The sequence below is a fragment of the Leucoraja erinacea genome, chromosome 20 (genome assembly GCF_028641065.1).
Source record: "Leucoraja erinacea ecotype New England chromosome 20, Leri_hhj_1, whole genome shotgun sequence".
NCBI classification, from domain to species: domain Eukaryota; kingdom Metazoa; phylum Chordata; class Chondrichthyes; order Rajiformes; family Rajidae; genus Leucoraja; species Leucoraja erinaceus.
Genome location: NC_073396.1, coordinates 32,162,755 through 32,183,228, shown reverse-complemented (window position 1 = coordinate 32,183,228; position 20,474 = coordinate 32,162,755). Strand labels below are relative to the sequence as shown.

The following is a 20,474-nucleotide window of genomic DNA, read 5'->3' as shown; positions in this document are numbered from 1 at the left end:
TCAATTTTATCTTTAGCTACAAGATTTTTCAGACCGGAAGAGTGGCAGGATGTAAATTAAGGAAGTAGCAATCAGGTAACTGGGTTTTGTTGGTTTTGCTGTGGACAGTGAGATTTTATTTGAAGTGCTTCTGATTTTATATCAAATTTTCCATGTTTGCAGTGGCTTGTTTGTGTCATTTTGAAAGTCTGACTGACACTGAGCCAATTGTGAATATTGAGTTAAGATTCCATCTGTGCGACGTAGCAACTACCAAATCTGGATTTCTCTCTTAAGATCACAGCTGCATATTCTCTATTTACATGGGTTTAGTTTACCAAAATATAGATCATATCTCCAACGTTGATCGCATTAATGTCAATGATATTGACGCGCAAGAAGTTACAAGAATATAAAGTAGGTTCAGCACATGACTGGTAATTAATTATTTTAATCATTTGGCATATGTACAATTCATTATATAAAACACTTTATAGTATGTATTTATATTTCCATTCTTTAAAGCACTGTATCATATTTGCTAATGTACTCTTGGCAACTAAATCACATTAAGTAAGAAGAGTACATTTGTTCTGTGAACAATTCTGCCAAATATTGTACAATCAAAAGCCCCTTTTCCAACTTGTTTTCTGTCATTTCAGAATGTTAAAAGAAATGCTTCAATTTTTTTCTTAATAGTTTAAGTTTAAGTTTAGTTCAGACAGAGAAACAGCGCGGAAACAGGCCCTTCGGCCCACTGAGTCCGCGCTGACCTGTGGTCCCCGCACACCAACACTATCCTACACACACACACACTAGGGACAATTTACAGTCTTTACCAAAGCCAATTAACCTAACAACCCTGTACGTCTTTGGAGTGTGGGAGGAAACCGGAGCACCCGGGGAAAACCCACGCAGTCACGGGGAGAACGTACAAACTCCGTACAGACAGCACCTGTAGTCAGGATTGAATCAGGGTATCTGGCTCTGTAAGGCAGCAACACTACCGCTGTACCACTGTGTCGTTCTTCAATTCTTCTTAATAGTTCTTCTTAATAGTTTCTTAATAGTTCCGTTGTCATGTTATGGAGGCAGTGTGGGCATTCCATAATAGCTGTTTGTTTAAAAAAAAGATGGAGCTAATGCTGTCCCAGTTGTGCATGTGGGAAATATTTCAATTGGTTCCGGCCTTTTCGTCATGAATGGCAGTGTGGTTACCATGGGAGCACGTGTTATTCAGTAGATACTTCTCTCTGGTGGGGAAAGAGTTTTTAATTTCATTTTAAATATTTGATGCGTGATTTCAAGAAATCAATGTGTTGTTTTTGGATGAAGCAAAGCAACCTGAATATATTATTATTATTATTATTATTATTATTATTATTATTATTATTAAAAAAGCTTTATTTCAGACACAGGTCCATATACACATCAAACAGTACAAAGAATTACAAAGATACATTAAGAAATTGCATATTAGCCTAAAATATATATAAGCTATTGCACCAATGCCATCTTAGCCTAAAAGTGAATCTATAGCAGCTTTTCAGAGGGCTGACTAAGGCTTCAATTATGTGGTTCTCTGACTTGTCCAGGAGACACATAAAACTAAGCATCAGCTGTCTTAAAGAGTGCCTCACAGGTTGGCACTCTAGTGGACACAAACAATTGACTGGCACTATGCCACCTAGGGACACGAAGTAGCAACCTCATTGCATCATTCCTTTTGCTCAATAAAAGCTTTAATCATTTGTATGGAGCTTCTCGTATACTCAACATTGTTTCACCGTACTTTTTTTGTGTGTGTGTATATAGAAATTTATCGAGTTTGAAGATGCGCTGGAACAGGAGAAGAAGGACCTTCAGACACACGTGGAATCTCTGGAGCTGCAGAGCAGACAGCTGGAGCTCAAGTCCAAGAACTACGCCGACCAGCGTAAGTTTAAATGTAGAAGCAAGAAACTGGAGGAGCAGGTTCACAGAAAAAGACCGCAAGTGCTGGAGTAACTCAGCGGGTCAGGCAGCAGCTCTGGAGAACATTTTGGGTCGGGACCCTGAAGACTGATTGTGGTGGGGGGAAGAGAAAGATGGAAGAGAGGAGGGGCAGGACAAAGCATGGCGAGTGATGGGTGAATACAGATGAAGGTTGTTTTATAAGGTAGGCAAAAATGCTGGAGAAACTCAGCGGGTGCGGCAGCATCTATGGAGCGAAGGAAATAGGCAACTTTTGCTCCATAGATGCTGCTGCACCCGCTAAGTTTCTCCAGCATTTTTGTCTACCTTCGATTCTCCAGCATCTGCAGTTCCTTCTAATTGCTGCCTATTTCGCAACTTTTCTATCCTTATCTCAAGCCTTTGTCTCTTCATCTCTGGCCTTTGTCCAACATCTGCATATCAAAAATCCCTCTCGCCTGTATCCATCTATCACTCGCCACGCTTTGTCCTGCCCCTCCTCTCATCTAGCTTTCTTCACCCCCCCGCCATTCTTTCCATGAGCTCAATCAGTCTGGAGAACAGCCCTAACCCGAAACATTAGCAATTCATGTTCTTCAGAGATGCTGCTTTATTATTATTATTATTATTATTATTAAGTTTAAATGTGTTTTTCAATAGAAGGCTGTAAAGAGAACCCTAACTTGGCAACTCCAACTTGTAATAATGTATAACCTTGATCTTAGTTCATGATTCCAAGGTGCCACACAGGAGCTATTATCATACAATGTTTGTCAACAAACCCTTTAACACTGAACATCGAACAGTCTAGCACAGGAACAGGCCCTTTGTCCCACACTGAACATGATGGCAAGTTAAACTAATCGCATCCACCTGGACATGATCCATAACCCTCCATTTCTGCACTGCCTTTCAGTGCCCTGGTTCGATCCAGACTACTGGTCCTACCTGTACGGAGTTTGTTCGCTTTCCCAGTGACCTGCTTGGGTTTTGTCCGGGATCTCCGGTTTCCCCCCACACTCCAAAGACGTACATTGTCTTGGTAAAATAGTTAACTGTCCCGTGCATAGGATAGTGCTAGTGTATGCGGATCGCTTGTCGACGTGAACTCAGTGGGCCGAGAGGCCTGTTTCCATGCTGTATCTCTAAACCAAAACTACATTTTGAAAAGATATTTGTGCAAAGTGGCCAAATTTTAATTTTTGGTTAGAGAGGAAGAAAGGTTGAGGGAGGTAATTCTAGTGTTTGTGGTCCTGACAGTAGCAACCAGCCAAAATTTTGAGAAATAAAAAATCAGTGCCAGTCTGTAATTTATATGGACCATCAGATAAAGCATAAAACGGAAGTTTGAAGGTTGACACCTAATGGACACTTTCATATCTCGGAGTATATTAAAAAATTATGGAAGATTTTCATACTCGGAAATGAAGCATCTTAATATCCCATTGCAGGAATGATGGACATAACAGGAAAAGCTGTGATCGCGAATTCTGTCAAAAGGCCATAACCTTCTTAAAAATTAAGAGAACTGAATGGAATTTTCAGTTATCGTAGATTGAAGCATTCTGAAACAAATATAAAATAATCTTACTTGGATGACCTGAAATTAAAGCATATAATTAGTTAGTTACCCAAGTGTAGCAAATTTCAAACTTCAATTATTAGAACTAAACATCTATCCATTTCTTAATAAATGATTAACATTTTATTCAGCCCTAAGCTGTCCAAATAATATTCACCACTAATTCACAATAAAAACATGATTTTTCCAATCTCATTTGGCATCAATTTATAGGCCAAATGGAAGGAATTTAGTGTTCAATTGCTGTAAATTAACTCCCATTTTAAACTCAGCTTTCCATTGGGTTCCTGTGAACACGTCTGGTTTAGAACGTTTCACATTGCGCTGGAAAGGTATTTCAAATGCCTTGTAAAGTACCTGTGGGTCTATAAAGAGACCCTGCTGAGCTACTCGCTATAGAAAACTCTATAGACAGGGTTCTTGCCACTGGTTTCTGCTGTAAAAATAAGGTACATACCTTTAATTGTTTGCTTTATAAACCCTGGGGCTGCGAGAGGTCGCGGGTTTAGAGAGTGATTTTTAAACTATTATAACTATTATACAAGGCCATAAAAACTAATAATACCTTTTGCGACGGGGTCTTGCAGCGATTTTTCGTTAATGATTTACTAGGCTGAACATCTTCGATTGGAACAGCCTAGTAAAAATCGCGTTTTAAACCCGCCCCCTCTAAACAGCGCCAAAATCGCGCACACGGCCTGGGGCAGATTCTCAACGACGATTCAGGTAGGTTTTGCAACATTTGATACTGAGAGACAAGCCACCACTGATGAAAATCCATCCAGTGACAGAATCACAATTAGATATGGACAATGGGAGTACTGGTATCACGGAGGATTATGAAGGTTGGAAGACATTATGGACAGGATAGAATGAGATGCGGAGGATATTTAAAAATAGGGAAGAGATTTAAAAATGAAGCAATTAATATCAGCAGTGCAGGAATGATGGGTGAACAGGACTTGGTGTAAATTAGAATTCTGATAACAGAGGTGAGGTTGTTAGTAAGAAAATAAATTGTTTGCCAATTGGTTATCCATTCCATGCCAAATCTGACATAATATGTAATGGGACCTTGTTTCATCTGCTGCTGCTTTGGTTATTGTTCTCAACTCCATTTTATGACTACTAGTCAATACTAAATTTGCCTATGTCAATTTCCATAATACAACCTGATTCCTTTCTATTCAGCTCCTCTGCTATGCACTATAATACTGCTACTAATAATAATAAATAATAATAATATAATAATAATAATTTTTTTATTTATAGAGCACTTTAAAAACAAACATAGCTGCAACAAAGTGCTGTACGTCACTAATCATTGACAAAAAAGTTAATACACACCAAAAATAACAATCAAAAGAAATAGTAGGAAAAGACATGTAAAATATAGAAACATAGAAAAAAGGCACCAAAAACAGAAGCCAAGTCTCAGGCTGGTCAAAAGCCAGGGAGTACAAATGTGTTTTAACACTGGATTTGAAGATGGACAGTGAGGGGGCCTGTCTGATGTGCAACGGCAGGGTGTTCCAGAGTGCCGGAGCAGCAACAGAGAAGGCTCGATCCCCTCTGAGCCTCCGACTAGACCTCTGTACAATCCATGTCAGACTTGTGTTCTGTCTTCACTCTTCCAATTGTATTTGGCACATGTACTGTAGTTTCTGTAAAGTTGAGGTCATCCGAACTTGTCCCAAGATGCTGTCGCCATTTATTCCTACGGTCACTGACCTATCCATTGCTCCAGTGGAAATGTCATGATTTTAAATTTTCCTCCTTGTTTCAAAGGTATTTATTACCTTGTAGCCTCCACCTTTGTGTCTTGTTTCCGAGACACCTGCTTCCAACTCCCTACAGGAATCTAATTGCTCTGCCACTGGTTTCTGCTGCCGACATTAAGCTTTGGAAACCTGATTCTAATTCCTCTCCACTGCGCCATCTCTCTTTCCACTCGTTAACACTTGCCATCCTTTTCTAATATCCTGTCTAGTTCAGTCCTGCTCTCATGAAGCAACTTGTGCCATTTTGCTTTGTCAAAGATGCTCACCAAACATACTGTAGTTTTTTTTGCTGTCATTGCATTGGTTTTGAGCTCAGCACCCTTCCCAGCTCTGTTTGGTCGTGATCTGGATAGACAGTATTTTTTAAATTTAGATTTTTGCTCATTTGATACTAATTGACAGCTAACAGATGGAAATCCATCCAACATCCACTATCACCTTTTATTAAAATTGGATTTGGTTGTATACTTTCCATTCGGATGCATTTTGTTGCAAATGCCACTGTCTCAGTCTTTTTCCATTACGTCTATGCTGTTTCACCATCACGTTAATGTCACCCAGTTCAATCTGCCTACTCTTGTTGATGTTACCATCCCATAGCTTCCCCTGAGTCTTTGGTTGTAGCAGCGAGAGACCTCATGTGGTGGAGTTAGGAGATGGTGGAGATTTACTAGAATTTTCTTGGGTTTAAGGCAACTAAGTTAAAGAGAAATGCAGATTTTTTTTCAAAACAATCGTTAGGGGTTTATTCTGTGGAGCGCAGAAGGTTAAGGGGGGGACTTGATAGAGGTTTTTAAAATGATGAGAGGGATAGACAGAGTTGACGTGGAAAAGCTTTTCCCACTGAGAGTAGGGAAGATTCAAACAAGGGGACATGACTTGAGAATTAAGGGACAGAAGTTTAGGGGTAACATGAGGGGGAACTTCTTTACTCAGAAAGTGGTTAGCTGTGTGGAAAGAGCTTCCATTGAAAGTGTGGAGGCACGGTTCGGTTTAAAATTTAGTCCTTCGTAAATTGGATAGTTATATGGATGGGAAGGGAATGGAGGCTCCTATGGTCTGAGCGCTTGCATATGGGACTAGGGGCCATTATGTTTCGTCACGGACTAGAAGGGTCGAGCATGCTTACTTTCAGTGACTGTAATTGTTATATGGTTATTGCACCTCCCCTTTTCCTAATCTGACACCATTCAGATAATAATCTGCCTTGTTCTTGCTACCAAAGTGGACAAACTCATATTTATCCACATTATACGGCATCTGCCCACACACCCGACCCATCTAAGTCACCCTGCAGCCTCATAACATCCTCCTCGCAACTCACGCTGCCACTCAGCTTTGTTTCATCTGTGAACTTGGAGATGTTACATTTAATTCCTTCGTCTAAATCGTTAATATATATTATAAATAACTGGGGTCCCAGTACTGGGCCTTGCGGCACCCAATTAGTCAATAGACAATAGGTGCAGGAGTAGGCCATTCGGCCCTTCCAGCCAGCACTGCCATTCAATGTGATAATGGCTAATCATCCCCAATCAGTACCCAGTTCCTGCCTTCTCCCCATATCCCCCGACTCCGTTATCTTTAAGAGCCCTATCTAGCTCTCTCTTGAAAGTGACCAGCACTGCTCTCTGAGGCAGAGAATTCCACAGACTCACAACTCTCTGTGTGCAAAAGTGTTTCATCTCATCTCCATTCTAAATGGCTTACCCCTTATTCTTAAACTGTGGCCCCTCGTTCTGGAGTTCCCCAACATTGGGAACATGCTTCCTGCCTCTTAGCGTGTCCAAACCCTTAATAATGTTATATGTTTCAATAAGATATCCTCTCATCCTTCTAAATTCCAGAGTGTACAAGCCCAGCCGCTCCATTCTCTCAGCATATGACTGTCCCGCCATCCCGGGAATTAACCTTGTAAACCTACGCTGCACTCCCTCAATAGCAGGAATAGTCACTGCCTGCCATTCTGAAAAGAACCCGTTAATTCCTACTCTTTGCAAAGTGTTTTTGAAAGTCCAGATACACCACATCCATTGGCTCTTCCTTATCTATTCTACTTGTTACATCCTCAAAAAATTCTAGAAGTTTAGTCAAGCATGATTTCCCCTTCATAAATCCATGCTGACTTTGACCGATCCTGTCACTATTTTCCAAATGTGCTACTATTACATCTTTCATAATCGACTCAAGCATCTTCCCCACCACCGATGTCAGGCTAACTGGTCTATAATTCACTCTCTCTCCTTCGTTTCTTAAAAAGCAGAGTTACATTAGCTACCCTCCAGTCCACAGGAACTGATCCAGAGTCTAAAGAACATTGGAAAATGATCACCAATGCAACCATGATTTCTAGAGCCACCTTCTTGAGTACTCTGGAAGGCAGACCATCAGGTCAGGAGGATTTATCTGCCTTCAGTCCCAATAGTTTACCCAATACCATTTTCTGACTAATGTGGATTTCCTTCAGTTCCTCCCTCCCTACAGATCCTCGGTCTCCTAGTATTTCTGGGAGATTGTATGTTTGTGTCTTCCTTAGTGTAAACAGAACCAGAGTACTTGTTTAACTAGTCTGCCATTTCCTTGTTTCCCATTACAAATTCACTTGTTTCAGACTTGTAATGGACCTACATTTGTCTTCACTAATCTTTTCCTCTTCACATATCTAGAGAAGCTTTTACAGTCAGTTTTTATATTCCCCGCAAGCTTTCTCTCATGCTCTATTTTCCCCCTCTTAATTAACCCCTTTGTCCTCCTCTGTTGAATTCTAAATTTCTCCCAGTCCTCCTGTTGGCAGCTTCCTCTGGCCAATTTATATGGCTCTTTACTTGGATTTAACACTAATTTCCCATGTTAGGCACGGTTGAGCCGCCATCCCTGTTTTACTTTTACGCCTGACAGGGATGAACAATTTTGTAAATCATCCATGCGATCTTTACATTTTTGCCATTGCAAGACAGTGCTGTTTCCCCACAGGGACAGCAAGAGGGTGTCAATGTGATCTCTGGGCCTTTCAGGTTGTGCTGGTCCTTGTGATCGCTTGTTTTTCCATCCGGTGCCCCAGTTCCCTCCCACATTTGAAAGAAGTGCTGGTAGGTTAATTGGTTAGCGTGAATTTCCTTAGTGTAGGTTAATTGCTAAAGAATCAATGGGAGTAGATGGACATGTGAGAGGTAGTAAGTTCCAGGGATACAGGAAAATGACAAAGGATTGGGCCTGATGGGGTTACTTTGCTGGGAGATGTCACGGAACTGAAGGGGTGAACGGCAGCCTTCTGTGTCATGAGGAATAGGTTCAGTTTCTGTTCATCTGTTTCCCACCCATCGTGAATTTAATTCTTAAAATCCGTCTGATTTCTAGATGCAGTGTGATTTTGTTAGATGGGGTTCTTTATATCGAATCCAATTAATACGAGTCTCATTCAGCTTTGTGCTGTCGTTGCAGTTACCAGACTGGAAGAGCGGGAGGCAGAGATGAAAAAGGAATACAATGCCTTACATCTGAGACACACTGAGGTAAGAGACCGACAGTCAATAGTCGCATGAAAGCAGCTGACTTGTGACAGTGCATAAGCCTGAGGCAGCAACAAAGTGTCATTGTGGGGATGACCTGAGAGGTGGACTTTGGTGTTTTGTAGCAAGGTGCAACTCCACTAACCCTAAGTTGAAACACATGGGACTAAAGTTGCATGTTCAATGTTAAGTATAATTTTATAGGGCAGGCACCAATTGTCCTTCATAGAAACCATCGATATTTTTTGTTGTCGTTCCATTCTTTTCTACAAATGTAAATTGGGTATTTTCAATAACAGGCCGCTAGTCTTTTTGACCAGATTACCTTAATGGTTAAAATTGAAAATGCATCCTCTTGATGTACCGATTTTGTATTTAATTATGCTAATCAAGGTGATCTACATCCATGAATATTAAATAATATTCGGCACTGCAGCTAATCACATGATAAGTAAAAATGTAATTAATTTTGCTTCAGATTGTAGAGATCTTGCTTTATACTCTTGAAAAGTAATATTGCCCCAAGATAGTTTGAAACCATTCACAATATTTCTGGTATTTTGTTGGAGCAACGTGTTGTAAGTTGGATCAGCAGTTAGGCGGCTTCGAACAGGTGGAAGGAGCAGGAATCTTCAATCTCTTGTTGGGGTTGATGAGGCAGATTTACATATAATCTGCTCCCTGCATCCTGTTGTGATCATAACCTCACCAGAAATAGGAAGTATATAGGTCTCTGTAGTCAATGCATGTAAATATTTCCTACTTTCAGGCCATTTCTTTACCTGAGCTTGAATGTTTTTTACTATGGTCCAGGTTTGTGTGTACTAGTTGGGTTTACATGGATAGATCGACGTGCAAAGTCACAAGATTCTAGGGCCAGTCTAACCTCGGAATTGTCCATTTTTCCCAATTTCCTTCCTGTTCATTTATTATTATTTTGATTCAGAAAGATAAGGTCCATATTCTTTTATATTTTGAAACATGTGAAGCAATTAAATCCCAAAAGGACTCAACAGGATTGGTGCTCGCAACTCCGGTAATCTTTATGAAGTTCTGAAATGTAACACACTTGGTGGGGGCTCTGGAACCAAGAGGCATAGCCTCGAGATAGGAATTTTTGTTCCTCTCAGAGCTGTGGAATATTCTACTCCAGGCAACTGTAAGTCATTAAATATTTACAAAGTTGAGGTGGATTTTTGTGCAATAGCAGAATAAAGATTTATGGGGATCATGAAAGAAAGTGGAGATGAAACCAAAAATCAGTTCGGCCATGGACTTACAGAGGGGAGGGGGGGGGGGGGGTCTTTCTGAACAGCAGATCAGACTCGTGGAGCTAAATATTCCTTCCTTATTCCTTCTCTGGACTTCTGTTATGATTCCTTTCCTCCTTGGTCCCTTGCTTGTTTGTTAAAATACTTCATAGTTTTGTGCTGGATCACTCGCCCAAACCTTTGCTCAGCAAAGCAGGAAGCATGGGTGAGAAACCTAAACACTAAAAGAGCTTCAGGTGCTGGCAATCTGAAATAGAAATTGGAATGCTATAAACAAGTCATCTGGGGGGGAGAAACAGTTAATGTTTCAAGCCGATGACATTTCTTCAGAATCAAGAAAGCATATTTTATAATGCAAAGAAAGACAAGGGGTGGAGAGAACAAGGGTAATTTAACATGGCCCTCTCTTGATCATCATGTTCTCCTGGCCTCAAACTTATGATGGACAATTACCGTTCATCAAACCTTCCCTTTCTCCTAGACCTCATTCCATCAAAAGGACCAGAAAATGCAGTAGGCTGTTCCTTGGACTTGGGATCCAAAATCGATCTTTAACGTGCCTTGGAAGTATTTGTAGATGTAGCTTTACTCTGTATCTATTCATGCTGAGTTTACTTTCCAGATTTATATTCCCAGTACTGGGAGAATGATGACATTCATTTGAACTGGGTTTAGAAGGGTCTTGACCTGAAAAGTCATCTATCCATTTTCTCCAAAGATATTGCTTGATCCGCTGAGTTGCTCCAGCATTTTGTGTCTATCTTTAGAAATAAACGTCACAATTGAAAGGAAGTAAAACAAAGACCCCGGGGACTACAGCTGCTGAGGTCTGGAACAAAAAATAAACAGCTGGAGGATCAGCGGGCCAGGCAGTATCTGTGGAGGGAAATGGATGGTCAATGTTTCTGGTCAAGACCCTCCAACTGGACAAAGAGTAGAGAGGAAGTACCTGTATAAAGAGGTGGGGTAAGAGGTGGCACGCTGGATCCAGGTGAGGAGGTCTGCCTTGACCTCTCACCACCGCTAGGGTGAGACCATTTAAGGTGAAACCAAATGCAAACTTGGGGATAGCACCTCGTATCCCCCCTGGGTAGTCTACAGCCTGACGGAATGATTATTGAGTACTCTAGTTCAGGTAATGTGCTTCCCCTCTGTCTCTGCCTCCCTCCTTATCTACCGAGATCCTCCCTCACATACCCTTCAAACACCCTACCGCCTCTCACCCAGTTCCTTCCCATCCACTCCATCGGCCCATCACCCACCCACTCTTCTCATTGGGGTCCCTTCCACCCCATTGTTCCCATCTTCACACCCTACCTCCTTTACTTGTCCCACGTCCCCATCTGCATTCCCTGGTTACCTCAACTGATCATGTTCCAGTCTCTATTGCTATCTCCACCACCACCTGAGTCTATCCACCAATCCATCCCTTCTCACTTCGATCCACCAACTGCTTTCCAGCTTTTGCCCCACCTTTTTATACTGGTTATCTCCCCTCCACCCTCAGTCCAGATGTCGGGGGGCCTTGACAAGGAACGTTAACTGTCCATTTTCTTTTCATACTGCACCAGAGAGGTGGAAGCACATTCTAGACTGCCACGTCCATGTGATGGTGTTGTGCTGCTTACGTGACCTGTATGTCCATCAAATGGATGGAGAAAAATGATGTGGCATTATTTTGGAGGAGGTCGGCTAATTGGTTTAACAGGTAGTGCCGCTAGCAAAGCTTGCACATTCTCTCTGTGACCACATGGATTTCCCCGACTTCTCCGATTCCACTCAAAAATATGATGAGAGTTACACCCAGTGTCACTGGATGACTGGAACTGAGGGGAGTTGATGAGTATGTGAAGGAGAGTAGGCTCAGTGGTGGCATGAGGGTGAGGAAAACTCTCTGAGACTTGGCATAGTCGCAATGCACCAAATGACCTGATTCATGAGAAAATATGAGAACTTAAAACAAGTTTGGTGTCTAACTTTCCTTTGTCCTGATTAACAGGTGATCTCTCTGAAATATTAACCCTGTTTCTCTCTCTAAGGGTGCTGCCTGACCTGTTGAATGTTTATCGCATGTTCAGTATATATCTGGCGTAGATTAACAATTTTGCAGGTTGCTTCCTGCTGCCAATTGACCTTGAACATCAAAGCAAACATTATCCATTATCACAAAAAATGTCGCATTGAATTTCTGGATACAGACTTTTAATTTTCCTTTCTAGTGTATTTTACATTCTAAACTTTTCAATGTCAACAATTGATTGAGTGACATGAGCACAATATTAATTCCAGTTATTCTCTATTTTAACATGTTATTCCTTTGATTTGATTTTCGAAACTGCATGTCCAACCACATTTACAAGAGCCCGAATCACATCCTCCAATGAACTGATAATGCTGAGGGGTGAGATCTGTTGTACAAGATCTAAAATATAAAGATGAATGGAACTTGATGCAATGCTATTTAATGTAATGGGTAGTGGAATGTCAAGAAATGGTATCCTCTAATATTTTTATAAAGTAGTGTACAGAATATACCAATAATGTCATTTTGCGATTGTCTTTTCTGTGTCTCTTCGTTTTGTCTGTATATGTATTTTGTTATGTCAATAAATGTTGAGTTAAAAAAAAAAGAATATACCAATAAAAAGGCAAGAGAAAGTTTTGTTTTCAGGAAGTGGCCCAATTTCTTGATGTCTCACATAATGTCCTGGACAAGTTAGTCCATTCTGTGAATGGAGTGCTGACATGATTTGTAGGTTTACAAGGTTAATTCCCAGGATGGCACAACTGTCATGTGCTGAGAGAATGGAGAGGCTGGGCTTGTACACTCTGGAATTTAGAAGGATGAGAGGAGATCTTATTGAAACATATAAGATTGTTATGGGTTTGGACACGCTCGAGACAGGAAGCATGTTCCTGATGTTGGGGGAGTCCAGAATCGGTGCCACCGTTTAAGAATAAGGAGTTGTGAGTCTGTGGAATTCTCTGCCTCAGAGGGCGGTGGAGGCGGGTTCTCTGGATACTTTCAAGAGGGAGCTAGATAGGGCTCTTAAAGATAGCAGAGTCAGGGGATATGGGGAGAAGGCAGGAACGGGGTACTGATTGAGCCTTGATCACATTGAATGGCTCAAAGGGCTGAATGGCCTACTCCTGAAACTATTGTCTATTGTTTATTAGAATGAGGCTTCCTCTTTTTGGTGCGACTAAATAATTATTTTGTGTTGCAGATGATCCAAACTTATGTGGAACATATAGAACGGTCCAAACTGCACCAAGTAGGGGGGAATGCGCAATCAGACGGAACAATGACTGGCAGGAACAAGTAAGCATTGTGTAATGCCAGCTGTTTTTGTGGTGATAGGTTGTAGGTGGTAGACTGCATGCACAGGGTGGCTTAGAAAAACATCGATATGTCATATTTTTAACTGCACTGACAGATCCATGAAGAGTCCCCATGCCTACCTGATTGAGCCTCAATTTTCAGTTTGGAAAATGGAATCGGAAACATTTGTTTGTAATGTGATGTTATCACGTTACTATTTTCAGTGCATTTACTTCAGTGAATATAGGAATTTGTACTGTCATTACATATGGTACTGTCATTGTAGAGTTTAACACCGGCGTCATCATGAATGTCACATCAATTTCTGTCAGGATCAATTAATTGTCTCGTCTTTAGTGTCATTTTTCTGTCGGGAATTTCTCAGAAATTTGCTATTATACTGCAAAAATCAAAGTGGAACTTTAGACGGACATTTTTGGTGTGATAGAGGAATGAACTTTCATCTTGGCACTTGGGCATTAGCATGAATGACATTGAGAGACGACAGCCCTTTGTCGAAACAGGCCAGTATTCATTTAAACACTTTGTAGTCACACCCAAGTTGCAAGTTGAAATGTATTTCCTGAATGGTAGGTTAATGGCAGGATTCTGATATGGATATCAGCTCCAAAAGAGTTAGGGCCAATATTGTACATAGTACAGAGATGCCTGGGAAGATTATTTGAGAAACTTGGAGAAACTTGCATCGTGTAGCTGGAGATTGTAAGTGCCAAATTATCAAGCGCAAATCAAAATTTGGAAGGCAGGAGGCTTCCATCAGCTGTAATTAATGCTACTTTTATTGATTTCTTTAATAAGGAGCTGAGGTATTGGCACAAAGGAAGAAGAGTAATGCCAGTTTCAGCATCCTGGGGCTATGATTGTAGCCCTGATGTAATGAAGTCATGAACACCTGGGTTTCACTGGGGTGGTGTTTAGCAGTGACAAAATTACTTAGATGGGGGACCGAGTACTCCCTTAAATGGTATTGGTGTAGTGAGAGCAGATGTACACTTTACTTGAAGAGTATTAGACAAATGTTCCTGTTTATTGCTTATGTTAAAATTTGGGGAGTGGTTTGTCCATATAAATAAATACATGTTAATAACATTGGAAAGCAGTTGGAGGAATAAGATGTGTGGTCTCTTGAGTGGATATGAACATAGAAATGTTCTGTACAGGAACAGGTCCTCTGGCACGCCATGTCTGTGCTGCCAATGATGCCAATCTGACTAATCCCATTTGCCTGCACATGGTCAGTGTTTATTCCCTGTATGTTCATGTGTCTGTCTATATGCTGCTTAAACATAGCTTTTATGTCTGCTTTCGGACACCTACCATTGTGCGTGTGCCCGTGTGCGTGTGTGTGTGTGTGTGTGTGTGTGTGTATGTATGCGGGTGTGTGTAATGCTCAGCCTTTTTACTCAACCTGCACAGACTTGTATTTCTTTGTATGATTTTGGCCTCTACTGCTGGCCTGAGCTGCAACCCAAGTTCAACTTCCAACTTCATCATCAGTGATCTGTTCTTCCCACTTCCATGCAGATGACTAATTTTAAATGGTGTCTTTGTTCTTCATTTGTTGTGTCGTTTGATTGTCCCTGATGTTTTAGTCAGTGAAGCCCTTATGCCTATTTGAAAGGTCAGATTCTTCAATGTTTTCTCTACTGACCATTTCCATCAGTCTTTTTGAAAGCTGAAAAATTAAATACTCTAACTAGTTTCCCACAGGACTGAATATGTTTCAGAACAGTTTGCAAATATACACACACAAATAAATAGCAGGACACAGTGAGGCAAATGAAATAATTGGTTGGCATTATTTATTGTATTTACTAATATTGAGTATGATTTAAAAGTAAGGGAGGGGGGGTGGAATTTAAATTTGTATTTTCTACTCGACTGCCTGAAGCAACCAATTAAATTCCACTCTTGAGATATTCAATCACATTAACCAGGCTTTCTAACATTCTAAATGATCAGTTTCAGGCATCTTAGGTAAGCACATTTTAAACAACTATGAAAATATTCCAAGAGTAATTATAAAATTGTTATCATGCCATTTTAGCAGTATTGTAATTCCTAAAAAAAAGTGTCAGAATTGACCGTGGTTGTTTTTGTAGCCTTTACCGAACATTAAAATACTGGACATAACCTCAAGCATTGATAATCCTAACATCTATACCACATTGTCCCTTGAGTATAAGTATAATTTAATTGGAAGAATATGCTGCTTCCCCTGCAGGAAAAACTTTTTTTATCATGGACCTAACGTGACTTTAAAATTGATCCCCCTGTAGCGATATATTCTGATTTTAAAATATAATTAATCTAATTGAAAGGAAAATGGGTGTCAGTCTGACTTATCTGCATGAGCGAACCTCATTACAATGCAGGTGGTGATGCTGACTGGATCAATGACTGGTGTGTTGTGGTGAATTTAACATCTGGAGCAAGGTGCAGTTGAACAAGTCCACAGCCGGAGAGGTAGAAAGGTTTGCTGTCTGTTGACCTTGTTCTAAAAACATTCACGTTAAAACAACTCTAAATAGTTTTACGGGAAACAATTGTATTGGGAAATTGATAGCCTGCTGTTGTGAAGGCAAACATCAACTAATGTTTATCAAGAGAGGTCAAGATTTTGAATGGAGTTTGTCTGGAAGGCTTGTGAATTCCCACAACCCAATTATATCTGGCTATGCCATGAGCTTTGGGGGCTTTTGCTTTTCTTCCACTGGAATCACAGTTTGAAAATCGACATTGAATGACACAGGGGACGGCACGGTGGCACAGCGGTAGAGTTCCTGCCTTACAGTGCCAGAGACCCGGGTTTGATCCCGACTATGGGTGCTGTCTGCACGGAGTTTGTGCGTTCTCCCCGTGACCTTGTGGGTTTTCTCCGAGATCTTCAGCTTCCTCCCACATTCCACAGGCGCACAGGTTTGTAGGTTAATTGGCCTGGTATAAATGTAAAATTGTCCCTAGTGTGAGTAGTGTTGATGTGTGGGGATTGCTGGTCGGTGCGGACTTGGTGGGCTGAAGGGCCTGTTTCTGCGCTGTATCTCTAAACTAAACAAAGCTAGATTGCCACCGTCAGGACTGTGCAACTACTTATACACAGCAAGGTCAGACTCTTAACTAATCCAAGTACCTTTCTTTAATTAAGGGATTCACAAACACCCTACACACCTACTTTAATTAATATTAGTGGTTGGCATAAGATCCCAGCAATGGGAATTGCATTTGAAATGTAACTTCCCATCTGGTTACAACTAAGTACTTAACCCAGAATGTAGGCATCAAATTCAAGAGTCAAGAGTCAATTTAATTGTCATTTGGACCCCTGGAGGTCCAAACGAAATGCCGTTTCTGCAGCCATACAATACACACAAATAGACCCCAGACACAACATAATTACATTTAACATAAACATCCATCACATAACTGTGATGGAGGCCAAAAAAAACTTCTCTCTCCACTGCACTCTCCTCCCCCCGATGTCAGAGTCAAAGTCAAAGCCCCCGGCTGGCGATGGCGATTGTCCCGCGGCCATTGAAGCCACGCCGGGTGGTGCGAGGTCGCACACCGGGTCTTGGTGTTGGAGCCCCCGGTGTGCGCTCGCAAAGTCCCGCGGCCGTTCCAGCCGCGCGGGGCAATGGTGTTAGGCCCCGCTCCAGGAGCTCTTCGACCCCGCAACTCGGGCGGGGGAAGTCGCCGTTGCAGGAGCCCCGAAAAGCGGTCTCTCTCCAGGGATCCGCGGGCTCCCGGTTCCCGCCGTCCGCAGACCCGCAGCAGCAGCCTTCGCATCAGCAGCAGCAGCGGCGGCAGCAGCAGCGCTCCTCCACCGCTCCACCCGCTCCGGACTCGGCCAGCTCCGCGACGGCGACGGTGAGTAGCACCAGAGTCCCCGGCTTCTTCCCGTTGGAGGCCGCTCCTCGTTGCGGCCTCAACGACACCTGAGACCCGACGAGAAAAGGTCGGGTCTCCAGTGCAGGGAGAGATTCAAAAGTTTCCCCCCCCCCCACACACCCCCCAACATAAAATAACAAAAACTACATAAAAACACTGACAAAAAATAATAAAAACGCGGACAGGCTGCAGAGGCCGCTGCTGGCCAGAGCCGCGCCGCCTACCGGAATTCATAAAAGTATCCAATTAGCCTCGGATTATGTCGACAAATTGCCTTAAGAGTTCCCAAACTTGCGAACTGCAATTTGTTTCAGTTAATAATACGATATGTGGTTCCACCATTGAAGCACAGCATCTGATCGTGTGATGAGTTGCAGTGGCTCCATTTGCTCTTATAAACTTCTGGATAGGTCAATATAATCTTAAAAATAATTGGGGCCCACATCAGTACAGCATCAGTGCTGAGTTTGTGTCAACGTTTCTGATAATGCATTGCCGATCCTCCAGGTGATCTGCGGTTATTTTACTAATCTTTTCCTAACCCTATCTTTAGCTTCTGTAGGAAGGAACTGCAGATGCTGGTTTCATATCTCTCTACATCACTGTCTATGTCTCTCGTTTCCCTTTCCCCAGGCTCTCAGTCTGAAGAAGGGTCAACTATGCTTTTTTCCAGAGATGCTGCCTGACCTGCTGAGTTACTTCAGCTTTTTACGCCTATCATGAGCTTGCTGTATTCATTCAAGTGTGTGATTAGCACGCAAGATGAACCTCTCCTGGGAGAATTTTAATGGCCTTATCCCTTGCCATGGTATGAAGTGGCTACTGCATCAGATTATAGAAACATAGAAACATAGAAAACAGGTGCAGGAGTAGGCCATTCAGCCCTTCAAGCCAGCACCGCCATTTATATGATCATGGTTGATCATCCAAAATCAGTTACTCGTTCTTGCTTTTTCCCATATCCCTTGATTTTGCTAGCCCAAAGAGCTAAATGTAACTCTCTTGAAAACACACAGTGAATTGGTCTCCACTGCCTTCTGTGGCGGGGAATTCCACAGATTCACAACTCTTTGGGTGAAAAAGTTTTTCCTCATCTCAGTCCTAATTATCCATGAAAAGTTTGGAAGTTCTTCCTGAGTGATATCTCATGGGCCAAGTAGGTGCAGGCAGGAGAGCAGCATTCATGGTGTTGATTCATGCTGACTTCCAGTGGATGTGCCATGTAATTAAGAAAATCCTTGTCAGTTTATGATTTTGTCACTGATATCACTACTGTTTATTAGAGATTCAAAACGCTTACGTATATTTCTACTCTGCCCTGTGAAAGTGACCCACACTGAAGCCATGTCGGTGAATTACCCTACACTGCATTATGTAACATTAACATTCTACTAACTTAAAGTGGCTGCAGAAGTCCTGCATTCATGAATATGAAAGAAGAGTATACCTTTAGTATAGATAGTATACCTAATACATAGAAACATAGAAACATAGAAATTAGGTGCAGGAGTAGGCCATTCGGCCCTTTGAGCCTGCACCGCCATTCAATATGATCATGGCTGATCATCCAACTCAGTATCCCGTACCTGCCTTCTCTCCATACCCCCTGATCCCCTTAGCCACAAGGGCCACATCTAACTCCTTCTTAAATATAGCCAATGCACTGGCCTCAACTACCCTCTGTGGCAGAGAGTTCCAGAGATTCACCACTCTCTGTGTGAAAAGAAATACCTTCATGCTGCATTTTATGATTAACTTTTAAAATGATGACTAGGAAGAGTTAGAAAGTTTTAGCATTTGACCTGCGATGTTGCAGCAGCTATCTGTGACCTGACATATCTACACTCATGCTCTCATTGCTCAGTGGAATTTGTTTATGCAATGCTTGCTTTTTCTTTGTGTGTGATGTTGGGGCTTGTCCTACTGGGAGCCAGCTGGCTGTGTGTTTTGCTGGGTCTGTGACCCCTGAACTGTGTGAATTAATTGTGTTCTTCTTGTCCTGCTCTCTGTGCTGTGCTGTTGCTGCTGTTGTGGCTGTTTTCTGTGTTACCACAGTCATCGCCAACCATGGAGAAAAAGGTAAATGCTGTTCTGTCATATCAACTCTTCCGTTTGTTTTGTTTCATTCTTCTTCTGACCCGAGCTGGGAACAATGAGATCTCTTCCAGCTTGGTGGTTTTGTAAAGTTGACAGACATTAACTATTTAGCATGAGTTCTCGCACGCCTAAGTTTGATCTTGCCAAATTGCATATGAATTGAGTGTAGAATCGGGGTTTTTATTTGTTAAAAGTCTTATTGGATTGAAGATGAACTTCCAGATGCACAGTCACATGAAAGACGCATTTTATCATCTCCTGGCCTTAATGAGGTAAATGAAAATGATGTTGCTGTTGCATCAAGCAGTTAGCAATAAATAGTGTAGAAGTGCCAGAATGTGTGGTGTTTGTTTAATTGGATACATTGCAAGGATGATCAGGCACTGCAAAGGGAGGTTTGTAGACACAGGTTTCACATCGGATCTACAACTGAGTTACTGTGTGGGTTAAGTGAAGACAAAGTCATACTATTATCATGCCAATAATATCATCCCACAGACCTTCAAATAAAATGAATAAATTATGGAACTGGCTGAGTCTTTGACCTGTAGACTTCCATGTAATATGTACTCAACCAGAACGAATGCACTGTGAGAGATAAATGAGCACTTATGTCTAATGCTGATTGAGCAAGGAATATTGGCTTTGAGAATTCCCAGCACTTTGTTTAATTTAATTTAGAGATATAGAATGGAAACAAGCCCTTCAGCCCATCGAGTCCATGCCGTCCATCACCCATTCAGACTAGTTCTATGTTTAGCATCCACTGCCGACACGCTTGGGCAGTTTTACAGAGGCCAATAAACATGCAAACCCGCATGTCTTTGGGCTGTGGGAGGAAACTGGTCACCTGGAGGAAACCCATGCAGCCACTGGGAGGACATGCAAACTCCACACAGACAGCAACCGAGGTCAGGATTGAACTCAGTCTGTAGCACTGTGGGGCAACAGCTTTACCAGCTGTACCACTGTGGTGCCCAGTGAATGTGTGGCAGGTGCAATGGGAGGTGTCAAGTATTCTCTTGAACTAGAGCCCTTGCGCTCTCTGATACATGAGTTATGTGTTGTGAT

At 41.9% G+C, this 20,474-nt stretch overlaps 1 protein-coding gene across 1 annotated transcript in view; it reads left to right on the top strand.

Annotated features, from left to right (window-relative positions):
• The window catches only part of mapk8ip3 (mitogen-activated protein kinase 8 interacting protein 3), a 166,619-nt gene that overhangs the window by 36,133 nt on the left and 110,012 nt on the right, over window positions 1-20,474 (top strand). The window contains 4 exon segments of the mRNA XM_055651804.1: window positions 1,795-1,915; window positions 8,737-8,807; window positions 13,303-13,397; window positions 19,362-19,385. Of these exon segments, the coding sequence (XP_055507779.1) occupies window positions 1,795-1,915; window positions 8,737-8,807; window positions 13,303-13,397; window positions 19,362-19,385 (311 nt within the window).